The 13,825-nt window shown below is 36.1% G+C and overlaps 1 protein-coding gene across 2 annotated transcripts in view; it reads left to right on the top strand.

The window, feature by feature from the left end:
* Positions 1-13,281, top strand: part of fars2 (phenylalanyl-tRNA synthetase 2, mitochondrial) — a 182,658-nt gene extending 169,377 nt beyond the window's left edge. Inside the window, exon 8 of one of the 2 annotated variants that reach the window (XM_087308903.1) lies at positions 10,401-13,281. In XM_087308903.1, the coding sequence (XP_087165029.1) occupies positions 10,401-10,539 (139 nt within the window). In that variant the 3' untranslated portion in view covers positions 10,540-13,281. 2 annotated transcript variants of the gene reach the window in all.
* The last annotated feature ends 544 nt before the right edge of the window (positions 13,282-13,825 follow it).

The following is a 13,825-nucleotide window of genomic DNA, read 5'->3' as shown; positions in this document are numbered from 1 at the left end:
AAATGAGGCCCTGATATTACCGTGACAGAATCTGCACGCCCAGACGACACAGAGAAACTGTGCTATCTGTCATCATGGCCTTTAGCGTCTGTGTGTCTGCACTATGAGGACGTCAAGCACACTTCTGCACTTCTGTTGTGCCTTTTTTTTCACGTTGTCTGCATAAATGATATGCTGAAAGCATGCCTTAAAACTAACACAGGCGCATTGTGAAAACGTACCCCTGTCTACATTTCTGGAGAGCGCAAATTATGTAGGCAGAGATTTGCATGGCTGTATTTTGCCTTTAAGATGAGCCCTACGAGGTGGTATGACGGCACTAACAGCTAGTGGTTTTTTTTTTGCGCTACCAGCTGACCACTTAAATCCATGTGGATGGCTTTTTCCGCTGTACCAGTTTGCCCAGTAGCTCGCCGCATATGTCGGTGTACTTGAGACACAGAGAGGAGTTGACCACTCGGTTCCAGAACGGTTCCAGAAAGCAGGTAAAACAAAAACAAAAGGCAAACAAATTAAGTATACAAGTAAATAACAGGGTGAGAATGTGGTAAGATCTAAAAACGTGGTTAAAGTCAGGTAAGGGCTTTTCTTTTACTGGATTGCTTTTGAAAACACTGTTGGTTGGGTTTAGTGAAGGAGAAGGGTGGGACTATTGCTGTCACTTGGGTTGGTACCTTTTCAATAGGTATACATTTGTACTTGAAAGGTCCATATTGGTACCTCAAAACTATATATTAGTACCTTCAAATTTTTAGAGGAACACTTTTGTACTTTTTAGGTACTAATATGTACCCTTGAGGTATTAATATGGACCATCTAGCTTCTAATTTGTACATTTTCAAAAGATGCCACCCCAGTGACAGCTCGCATACCTTTATTTCTAAGAGTGTGGTCAGTCGGTTGGTCAGTCAGTCAGTTGACAGCGACCTCTGTTGGATTTACGCGAGAACAGCAAGAGTGAATGGCACTCGCGAGACATCTTACATGTTAAAATCCATACACAGTGGCCTCTTGTAGATTAGAGAAAACAAAAACTGCAAAAAAAAAAAAAAAACATATCTCCTGGGATGTATTTGGCGCTCTGCAGAAACGTATACAGGGGTACTTCTCAATAATGAGCCTGGGTTGCTTAAAACATAAAGGAACGCCTCTGAATTGTGTTGCTTTTGGCATTGTCTGGTTTTGATACGTGCAACTGTTGATATGTGTGTTTGCTAGCGAGTCATGTTGTGGGGAAAGCAAAGCTTATACATATGTGATCCACTCACATGACCTAACCCGAACCAGTAAACAGCAATTAAAGAGAAGATATACAAGTGAAGTCAGAATTATTAGCCCTTTTCAAAATTGTATTCCCCCAATATCTGTTTCAACACATTTCTAAACATAATGAAGGGACATTTAAAGGTTTAACTGGTTATTTAAGCAAGTGAGGGTAATTAGGCAAGTCATTGTATAACAGTAGTTTGTTCTGTAGCCAATCTTAAGGGGGCTAATAATATTGACCTTAAAATGTTTTTTAAAAATCACCGTGATCCCCTGACTTGAGCCAATAGAAAAAAAATGCACAATAAGGCTGTCCGTTATTCCTACGACAATGCATTATTTTCTCATAATTCAATAAACTTGAGTCAGTCATTACTTGCATATTACACCTGCTTCATTGTGCATTAAATGCTTTCTGCAAAGTGTGGAAACTCAGTGTTCAGTTCCAGATGTAAGACTTTATACTATATTTATACTATTGTCTGTAATGTATATGTTTGCTCATAAAAATAACTGTGAGCTGGAAATGAGCAAACCCGTGTTTAATGTATTACATTACTAATGCTGTTTAATGAATCTCTATGGCTTCCTGGCATTTTTGTGCTCTATTAACGTCCCTAATTAATGGTCGGAAGAGCAACTGTGAGAAATATCCACATAAAAAGCATTAATGGATGCCCATAATAAATCAAAAATAGACTATATACTGACGCTGTTTATAAATGTGCATCTGTAATGTTCAGAAAAAAAAAACAAATGAATCTTGAAAATAATATATGACGGTGTCAGCTGGAGATTTCTGTTTTCTCATGCATGCAGAAAAGTGGTTTAGCCAAAAAATGACTTTTGCTCTTTATTCAAACTACTAATTTAATATGAGTTGAAACAACCCCAATCTTAAAGGTGCAGTATGTAAGTTTGACACCCAGTGGTTGAACTAGGTATTGCACTCCTGGTTCAGAACATACACAAGCGCAGGTTGCCAGATTGACCACGTCAACAGGAGCGAGTCTGACTATAGAGCCTAAAGTACGGTGGCCGAGAGAGCTTAACACGCTGCAAATTAAGAAATTGTTGTGGAAAAAACTATTTGCTGCGTGTTTCTTCAGTTGTTTGTGTATTTAAAGCAGCGCGGCCACCGTACTAAAGGCTGATTTAAGTCGTGTTCTAAATAAAAGCAGCGACATGCGATAGAAGGAATATTTTCCAAAAGAAATTGAAAGGAGTTTTTGTCCTAACCAACACCTAAAATGTATATATTTCTCACAGGTGAACAACAGAAAACTGACAATGATCACCTCAGGTACACCTCATGTACTTTATTCAGTGTTAAATGCTAATAATGTGAGTTTTAATGCCATTTCGCATGACATTTATTGCCATACTACTGAAAGCAGCAGCAGATAGTTCACCTCAGATCTGGAAAATAAAATAAACCCTTTGACATTGAGCTTTAGACCTGTGACTCAGTGCAAACCATCACATATCAGTGATTCAGCATCTACATTTAATAATGTTAAAGAGGTTTAATATGTATTATTTAGATTATAAACCTTACCATTTCGCTGGAGTGCAGTGAGTGCACTATTCGGTGCTTCTGAATGGCTGTAAACAGCCAAACTGCTCATCGCTGCACATCTCATCATGTAGCGTGTTGTTAGGACACTGGGTTGCAAAGTAACCTGCTCACCTAATGTTTACATTCGTAATGTTTATATTATCTGCTAATTAATAACCACCTCATGTGGAACTCTGAATCTGCATCTCATTTCGGAGTCTGCTGCTGTCCACCGGAGGTTGTACTTCCTGACTGAATGAATTAAATAAGGCAACCCGGAGTGCTGAAATATAATTGGCTAAACAGGCGTTGTGTAGGTTATAGAGACCAAAACAAAGTCAGACGTTCAGGCACGTAACACATTTTCAAAGCAGAATGTCTGACTTTAGCATTGTTTCTCAGATAAACAAGAATGTTCACTGAGCATGTTAACCTAATATCTGCAAACATATTGTAGTATTTTTATGCTTTAGAAGAGCCAAAAACGCACATACAGCAGCTTTAAGATGTTTTAGGCACAGCTTAATTGTTTTATGTTCAATCCATTTAATTTTTTAAAAACAATTAAGTTAAAGTAATGAGTTGGGACAACATGAAGCAATTATGTGGAACCCAGCATTTTTTACAGTGTAATTCTCAGCAGGCGTCAAACGGATTCTGCTCATAAATTCGTTGAGCTTCAGTTCTGCTTCTGTCACTCACCATAGGTTTCATATATCTGTCTTTTTCTTGCTTGCAGTTTGTCACACACACCTTTCCGTTCGCAGCAAAGCCCCTATGAGTAACTGCACCTGCCGACTCCCACACCAAATTTTGCCAGGCAATAAAACAGAGTCAGCTCCAATAAAAAGGAATTGTTGTGTGTGTTTGGATCACTGTTCTCCTTCTGTGGCCACTGAATTATTGAACATCTGTGTGTGTATGTGTGTGTGTATGTGTGTGTGTATGTGTGTGTGTGTGTGTGTGTTCACTGGAAATGTCAGCTGTTCTTTTTACGAAATGAAGAGACTGAGGAAGCCATGCATAAACCATACACCTTGATGGAAAATAACATGCTGGCTCACATTGACTTGATTGATTCATCGTATACAGGGCATTTATTCTTTTCAAATAATTCTCAAGTCTTATTTAATGGAGCAAGGAATTTTCACAGTATTTCCTATAATATTTTTTCTTCTGGAGAAAGTCTTATTTGTTTTATTTCAGCTAGAATAAAAGCAGTTTTAATCTTTTAAAACCATTTTAAGGTCAATATTATTAGCCCCCTTAAGCAATATTTTGTTTTCTGATTGTCTACAGAACAAACCACTGTTACACAATGACTTGCCTATTTACCCTAGTTAGGTTGTTAAATTGCACTTCAGTCTGAACACTAGTAAATATCTAGTACACTGTAAAAAGTGGAGACTTAAACAAATTACTTTGACTTGTTACAATTAAATTAATTAACTTTGACAAACTTAATTTATAACTTTTTTCAGTAATAAATTAACTTAGTTATTTAAGGTGTAACAGGTTTTAGTAAGTTATTTGTGGCAATTATAAGTATTGTTTACTATCAGTGATAAACAATACTTGTATTTACCACAAAACATTATTTTTATAATAATTATTATTATTATAAGTATTATTTCTATTTTAACAAGGGAAGGGAATTATCCACACTGTAATAAAAGTACTTTTTACTATTATTATTAGATTTACAATATTATATTGAATGATTAGTACTGTACTGTATGTACTGTTATTCTTGTTTTCTAAAATAAATTACTAAAACATGCTACACCTAAAATAACTAACTTAATTTACAGTAGTAATGAAAACTGTCATACATTAAGTTTGTCAAACTTAATTCATTTAATTGTAACAAGTCGAAGTAAATTAAGTTTTCACTTTTTATAGTCTATAATATTATGTAGTGTCATCCTGAAACTATTATGTTTAGAAATGGATTGAAAAAAAAATCTCTCCATTAAACAGAACTTGTGGGAAAAAAATAAAATATCTTAAATTTAACAGGAGGGATATGATTCTGATTTTAACTTGCCCTTTTTTTGCAGCTCTGGCTAGTTTTGCTGGTTCGTTCAGTGCAGATAGTTAAAAATAGAAACACTACTTACTTCAGTTTTCATAATAATGGAGCTTGTCTGGTAACAATACATTTTCCGACAAGTAGCGGCATAGCTTGACACATTCTGTGCCGTATTGGATTGTATTGTGCCTGAGAGAAATTCTTCTCCAATATCTTCTCTCTAGTGTGAAACTTTTGAGAAAGGTGATTCGTTTTATATGATTGTAACTATCGGATTGTTCGGATTAAATTAATTTAAAAAATGACTTTGTTCTTTTTGCAGGACATAAGCAGCAAATCTTACACTGCATTTAGCATCTTCTTTTATTGTAAAATATTTCGTTAAATTAATGCAGATCCCAGTTAACAAATAATAGCTTGACTTTTAGTTGATCATTTGGAAAAGTGTCAGAAGGTGGATTTTTCTGATGAATCATCTGTTGATCTGCATCCCAATCATCACCAATACTGCAGAAGACCTACTGGAACCCACATAGAGCCAAGATTCTCACTGAAATCAGTCAAGTTTGGTGGAGGAAAAGTCATGGTTTGGGGTTACATTCAGTATAGGGGTGTGCGAGAGATCTGCAGAGTGGATGATCAACATCAACAGCCTGAGGTATCAAGACATTTGTGCTGCCCATTACATTACAAACCACAGGAGAGGGACAATTCTCCAGCAGGATAGCGCTCCTTCTCATACTTCAGCCTCCACATCAAAGCTCCTGAAAGCAAAGAAGGTCAAGCTGCTCCAGGATTGGCCAGCCCAGTCACCAGACATGAACATTATTGAACATGTCTGGGGTAAGATGAAGGAGGAGGCATTCAAGAGGAACTCTTGATGAACTCTGGGAGTCCTGCAGGAACGCTTTCTTCGCCATTAAAGATGACTTTATTAATCAGTGATTGCAAGGATGTATGGATGCAGTCCTCCAAGCTCATGATGGAGTCAGACACAATATTCAGCATTTATTTATATTCCATACTGGACATTATTTCTGTTCAGTGACGAGACTTTTGTCTAAGCAGAGTCAGACCTTACTGTCCTAATGAAATCATTAAAAAATAATCAAAGCATGATTACATTTTATTGTGGTCAAATAAGTGTAATCTAGAGGCCTTTCTTCTTACTTCTGGTACCGACTGATCAACTAGAAGTCAGTTTATTATTTGCTGTTCCTAAAACTTGGATAGGTGACAAGACTTTTGTCAGGTAGTGTATATGGAGGAAACATATTTCAGTTTCTCTGGATTCACTGCCGCTTAAAGACCTACAATATTACATCATGAAAAGCATGTCAAAAATCGATTACAGATTTTTGATGTGTTTTTGGTGCCAATGTTAGATGTCAAAGTGATGTCGTTTTGACATCAAGGTCATTTAAATGCATTGTAGGAATACAAAATCCAGTGTATATTTGGACCTTCAGATAAACAAAACCGTCCTTATATTATAATATTACAATACTTTTGGTGTCGTCACTTTGATGGTTAATGGATGTGGATGTGGATGTCGAATGGACGTTGAGGTTTTATCATCGAATTGATTTACATTTTCGACTTGTTTTTTGACATGTATTTAAGGTCGTTTTTACATCAAGGTGCCTACTGGCTAAAAATATCACCATCAGTTGCTCAAACAACTTGATGGAAATGCACTTCATTCACACTTGGGGTTGTTTCGTTAGTGATCATTTGCAAAGCTACCGTATAAGCAAATATTTTCAATGCTGATGTGAGAGATAAAAAGAAACCATTGCAAAAATGAGACTTCAGTTCTGGATGTAAATCACTTAATTCAATGATCTGGCTTAGTTGTTTGGTCTGTGTGAAAGTCGTCATGTCCCCGTGATCATCTCAAATCATCTTGTGTGTGTGTGTGTGTGTGTGTGTGTTTTAGGCTGATAGACAGTGTGTGTGTGTGTGTGTGTGTGTGTGTGTGTGTGTGTGTGTGTGTGCAAGCCGACGGCTCCACGAGTTCGCAAAAAACCCGTTTTTCACAGAAAGCCGTCACGTTTCACAGATATATTCATAGCTGTCTATTTTTACAGCTGTCTATTTATGTGCTGGAGTTTTCAGTCGTTCCTGGGTTTACGTTAATTGCTCTCGCTTTACCTCTTCTTCGTTCACACTTGCTGCGGTTTGATTAATTATCTCTTCTCACACAGCTCCAGGTTTGATGGTTCCTTTGTGTGTCAGTCCGTTACAGATGAGCTTCTCCAGGGATCACACTCATCTGACGGTTATTTATAGCCTCTTCAGCATCAGGATGTGTTTTACTGAGAGGGGCTTTATCAATACTGACACACAGAGGAGAATCTTTAGCTTTAGCATTTGACTTGTTTTAAGTATTTAATTTTATTTTAATTGGGTTGATTTTAAAATAGTTTTTACGGTCACACTTTGCAATAAGGTTCATTAGTTAATGTTAATTAATACATTAACTAACATGAACAAACAATGAACAATACATCTACTACTGTATTTGTTCATGTTAGTTAACGTTAGTTAATGAAAATACAGTAGTTCATTGTTAGTTCGTGTTAACTCATGGTGCATTAACTAATGTTAACAAGCATGGACTTGGATGTAAATAATGCATTAGTAAATGTTCAATTATGATTAATAAATGCTGTACGTGTGTTGTTCATGATTAGTTCATGTTAGTAAATGCATTAACTAATGAACCTTATTGTAAAGTGTTACCATTTTTACCTTAAAAGGGGACCTTTAAACTACTCTGTGGTGACCCCAGATGAATAGGGGACTAACTAGAAGGAAAGTGAATGAATGAATTGTAAAGTTAAGATTTAATAAAGATATATATTTTTAAAAGGTTTGAGTTGTTGCATAGTAAATAATGATTGCTCGAAAGCATCCATAGCTCTTACAGAGTTTCATCCAAAGCGCTAAGCAACTTCAAGCTGTTGGCTTCTTAGGGTGCTTTTCCGATGCATTATTATGTCAGTTTACTTCCCAATGGGCTGCAGATCCAATATCAGCAAAGTGAATCCGATGTAGCTTCGCAACTCCCCGATGGTTTGCGCTGGAATCCCAACAGCTGCTTTTTCTGCAGTTGCCTGTCAGCCATTTTGTTTCACTTGGTTGCTCCATAAAGAGTCCAAAACCTTGGCTTTCTTTTCCTCCCTCAGTCGTCTGCAGTCTTGCTTACATACAGCAGGCACAATAAAGCGGGAATCATGCTTGACTTTGGTCTCGTCCCCGGAGAGAGCTGTGTAAGTGAAAACTTTGTAGTTTGTGGTTCTTTGTTAATCCAGCTGTTCCCCTGAGAGCGGCAGAACTGCGTGTGTTTGAGAGTTTGTTGACTGGCAGCTCCATCAACCAGTTTGATCTCTGCATTAGTTTGACCTCGCAAACACTGTTGCGTAACGAAATATCTGCACTGCAACAACTAAACTTACTTTAATGGCAGCCAGACGTGAAGATGCTGCCGTCAAGCCTTTCCAGACCAGTTTGACTTTATTTCTTCAGTGGGAATAAAAAAAAATGTGAATCCCTTTTTCAGAAGCGCTGAAATTCCAGAAATAAGTTCACTCTTGAACAACAACTCTGCACTGTTAAAAATGCTGGGTTCCACACCATCACACCGCTGGGTTTGTGTTGAGACAGCATTAAGGAATTAAGGTATATTACTAGTTTGGACAATTTAAGTATATAGAACACAAAACTATTACGTTTTTCCTCCAAAAAAACTCAAGAATTGTGTTGTTTTAGCTTGTCTTTACCTTGAAAGTATTAATTATTGATTATGTTGACCATATTAAGTAGGGCTGCACAATATTTATAGATATTTTTTTCGATGTACATTTCGATATGAAAACAATTTGACCAGATGACTTAATGGGCTCTATTTTAATGATCTAGGCACAAAGTCTAAAGCGCACTGCGCTAAAGCATTAAGGGCGTGTCTGAATCCACTTGTGCTATTTTAGAGATGGAAAAATACGCTCTGCACCCCAGTGCATGGTCTAACAGGGTTGGCTTTTTTGGTGTTTTGAGCATTAAACCAAACCAGTCTCATCTCCCATTCTCTTTAAGAGTCAGTTGCTTCGCACCATGGCACATTTGCTAATTACATGGCAGACTTTTTAAGTGAGAAAACTGAATGGACTAACTGAACTAGCAAAAAAAAAAAACAGTTAAACAGATCATTGCAGCGCGAGAATAAAGAATGAGCCTCCTCCATTCAGCCTCTTTACTTTCTCTATACTTTATTTTTATTCTTTAAGATTGGTTTCAAAACTATTTCTCAATTCAGTTCTAATCTCCAGCAAAGACATAAATGAACAATTATAACGAAGTGTGGTCAAAGTTTTATCCAAAATTATTTTATGAATCAGACTGAACGAATCAGACTCTGCAACTCATTTTTAGTGTCCCCTGATGGGGAAGATGATAATCACAGAAATTTCAATAAATACAGAAATTACAGAATACAGAATACAGAAAGACAGAAATTTTCAGTCAATTCATCATTGTATCATACACTAAATGATTAATTGGATTTACAATTTTATTAAGTAAGTGTTCGCAAACAATTAAAATAAGCTGAATGTAATAAATAAATACATTTAGTAATGCTCAACTTCATTTGTTTGTTTAATTTTTTTATTATTATTAATAAATGAATAGGACCAAATTTAACCTAACGTTTGGGTTAGTCCATATTTTACCCAATTTGCACTGTAAAAAAATATTGGGTTATTTCAACCCAATGTAATAAAGACTAAAACAACTGCTGGGTTATTTCTTTTTTATTAAATAATTAGGACCAAATTTAACCTAGTGTTTTGGTGAGTCCGTAAACTGCCAGGTTATTTCAACCCAATTCTGAGTGTAATAGGAACTTATCTTAATGTTGGGTTAATTTTTTTTAATTAAATAAATAGACCCAAATTTAACCCAATGTTTGAGTTTGTCCATATTTTACCCAATTTGCACTCAAAAGTGCTGGGTTATTTCAACCCAAATTCTGGGTATAATAGAAACTAACCCAAATGCTGGGTTAGTTTTTTTAAATAAAAATTAATTGGACCAAATTTAACCCAATGTTTGGCTTAGTTCATATTTTACTCAATTTGCTCTCTAAAAATGCTGGGTTATTTCAACCCAATTTTGTATGTATTACAGACTAAAACAACTGCTGGGTTAATTTATAAAAATTAATTAATGGGACCAAGTTAATAAGTCCATATTTTACCCAATTTGCACTATGAAAAACACTGTTATTTCAATCTAATTTTGGGTGTAATACCAACTAAACCAACTGCCGGGGTAATTTTTTATTTATTTAATTAATTGGTCCAAATTTAACCCAATGTTCTGGTTAGTCTATATTTTACCCAATTTGGATTTAAATAGGCAATAATTTCTTATAGTGTGGGTTTAAATAACTTCTTAGAGTGCACAATAGGGAGGGAAAGCCTCAAGAAAGGAGGATCTTCAGCATTTTCATGATGTCTTTCTCTTTTTCTGCTCTGCTAGGATGAAGAAAGTGAGCCACTGTTATCGTCTTGTGTACCGTCACATGGAAAGGACTTTGACTCAAGAAGAAGTGAGCATCGTCCACACTGCCATCCAGACAGCGGTGGAGCAGGAGCTGGGCGTGCAGGGCAGATTCTGATGTGTTTACACACATCAGCGTCACCAGGTTTCTCTAACTAATTAAATGTGGAAACTCTTCAACTGCACTCAGCTGGAGACTCCCTCTGTAGTTTCTTAAAGGAACACGGCATAACTCAGCAAAACTACAAATAGTCATATTATTTAGTCATCATCTTGTGTTTTTTTTTTTCAATCTACAACATCACTAAAGTAATAGTTTAGGCTACAGTTCAAATCTTTTCAGTCTCAGTGAAACACAAATTAATATATTTTTCTAGTCATTTGGTGACCCTTGACTTTGAATGGGCTAGTGTGAGTTTAGCATCACTGAGATACTGCTACACTCTAAAAATGCTGTTTATAGAGTGTATACAAGGTTCATTTTTTTTTATAAATTTATAAATGCTTGGTTGTTGTATAACCCAACAGATGGGTTATAAAATTTTACTTAAATTAAATTTTTAACATTATCGCAATGTTAGGTTTCTTATCTGTCCCAACATTAAGTTACAACAACTCAACCTTTCTTGAGTGAATATACAGCTGGGTTATTGTAACCCTATGTTGGGTCAAATATTTACAAAAATACTGGTGAGTGTAACTTAAAAAGTAAACCTAAACAAAAGTAAACCTAAATATAAATTTTCAAAATCAAATCAAAATTGGGTTTCTGCATTGACCCAAAGTTGGGTTACGACAACGCAACTTTTTTTAGAGTGATTAAACAGTCTAAAAAATGCTGAGTTGCTGTAACTCAATGTTGGGTCAAATATGGACAAAGAAATCTGGGTTGTTGTCAACCCAACACTGGGTCAAATGTGGACAAAAAAATTTATTGTTGGGTTGTTGTATTGCAACATTGGGTCAAATATGGACTAAAATATATATTTTGGCTTGTTTTAACCCAATGTTGGTTTTTAAATGGTAAAACAGACCATTGGGTTAAAAAGTGTAACTTAAAATTATTTAATTACACCAACATTGGGGTTCTTAATTGACCCAACAACAATCCAACTGCTTTTTAGAGTGAATATATACACTCTACAAAACACAGGGTTAAAAACTACCCCAATTGGGTTGTTTTAACCCTACTGCTGGGTAAATATGGGACAGAACACATCAGGGGTTAAATTAACCCAAGTAATTAGGTTATTATTTTTAACGCCATAAATGGGTTGTTTTCTACCCAATAATTGTTTATTTTTACTTATATAATAGGTTAATTTGATCCAAAAATGCCTGCAAAAGATGACCCAGCAACTGTGGTGTTTTGACTTGGTGTCACTGAAGTACGGTTTGATTACAGGTGCACAAAAGGTGGTAGTAAGAAATTAAAAAATTCAGAAAGGTCTGACTAAGGGCTGCTATGAGCATAAATCTCATTTTAATCATCTGAAAACGCAAGGAATCTGGGTTTATGTTACACTATTTTCATTGCATTTAGACAAATTAGTATATAATATGTGGTATTCCAGTCAGCCCCTGCTGTGAGTGGATTTGACCCAAAGAGCTGGGTTGAAACTACCCAAGACTCTGAAAATAACCCCCCAAAATGCCTCAACCCAAGATTTAGGTAGAAAAAATAACCCCATGTTTTTTAGTGTACACTCTGAAAATGTTGGGTTGTTGTAACCCAATGATGTTTCAAATATGGACAAATATTAAATGTTGGGTTGTTGTAACCCAATGATGTTTCAAATATGGACAAATATAAAATGTTGGGTTGTTGTAACCCAATGATGTTTCAAATATGGACAGATATAAAATGTTGGGTTGTTGTAACCCAATGATGTTTCAAATATGGACAAATATTAAATGTTGGGTTGTTGTTACCCAATGTTGGGTCAAACATTGACAAACCAAACCGTTGGGATAAAAGTGTAACTTGAGTATTGTCATATGTCCCAATGTTGGTTTACAACAACCCAACTTTTTTAACGTGAATTTATACACTCTGAGAATGCTGGGTTGTTGGAACTCAACAGTGGGTCAAATAAGACAAAAATACAAATGTTGGGTTGTTGTAACCCAATGTTGGGTTCAAATATTAACAAAAATGAGCAATTCTGGGTTGTTCTAACCCAATGTTGGGTCAAGCATGGACAAACCAAAACGTTAAGTTACAAAAGTGTAACTTAAATATTGTCATATGTCCCAGTGTTGGGTTACAGCAACTCAACTTTTTTAGAGTTAAAATGCTGGATTGTTGTAACCTAACACTGGGTCAAATAGGACAAAATATAAAATGTTGGGTTGTTGTAAGCCAACATTGAGTCAAATATGGACATTAATGAACAATTCTGGGCTGTTGTTAGTGAATAAATACACTTTAAAACTTGCTGGATTTTTGTAAAAGTAAGATGTGCTGAAATGTAACACGAGAAACAGAGCAGCACATGAAGAGAAGGAAAATAACGTGAGTGTAAACGATGCGCAAATGTGTTTGATATTTACCAGACTTGACCTTGAAAAGAGCTTTCTGGGTCATAATAACCTGTCTCTGTCCCACATCCCAGACTGGCAAACAGGAGGATTTAATACAGATGTCAGAAAGCCCACAGAAACAGGTGCATCAGTGCCAGTCTGATGATCAGCGTTAAACAGAAGCTCTTACTGTACTTTACTTGAGGTAGAAATGAGTTAGTCTGTAATGAGCTGCTGGACAGAAATTAGCCAGATAATGAAACATTTCCTCAAAGTCAGCCTGCAGTAACGGGTCGTCATCACTGCTGCAGCAAAATAAAAGAGTCCTGGAGAATAATTGTGTCACTTTGTCTTTTATATATTTCCAGACCGGCTAAAACTTTCCATTTTACAGCCATATTCATTCTGCAGTGCGTTTATGCCTTCAGTGCCTGAATGAAATTGTTTGCATATAGCTTGTGTTTTGTTTTTTGTGAGAGTGTGTTTGGGGGGGAAGAAGTACATTACTATAAAACAGATTAATGATTAAATAGATTTCCGAGTTCATTTAAATTATAACCAGAGAAACATTTTGATTTTATACAGTAGTTTGGGCTCAACATAAAGTCTGAGATGATTTGTGTTTTATGACATGCCGTGTTATCCTGCTGGAAGTGAAGATGGGCACACTGTGGTCATAAAGGGATGGACATGGTCAGCAACAATACTCAGGTAGGCTGTGTTGTTGACATGATGCTCAATTGGTACTAATGAGCCCAAAGTGTGCCAAGAAAATCTCCCCCACAACATAACACCACCACCACCAGCCTGAACCGCTGATACAAGGCAGGATCCATGCTTTCATGTTGTTGAAGCCAAATTCTGACCCGACCATCTGAATG

This window comes from Danio rerio, chromosome 24 (assembly GCF_052040795.2).
Source record: "Danio rerio strain M-AB ecotype USA chromosome 24, GRCz13ab, whole genome shotgun sequence".
Lineage (NCBI taxonomy): Eukaryota > Metazoa > Chordata > Actinopteri > Cypriniformes > Danionidae > Danio > Danio rerio.
The sequence above is the reverse complement of the archived record's forward strand: the minus strand, read 5'-3'. Positions and strand labels throughout refer to the sequence as shown.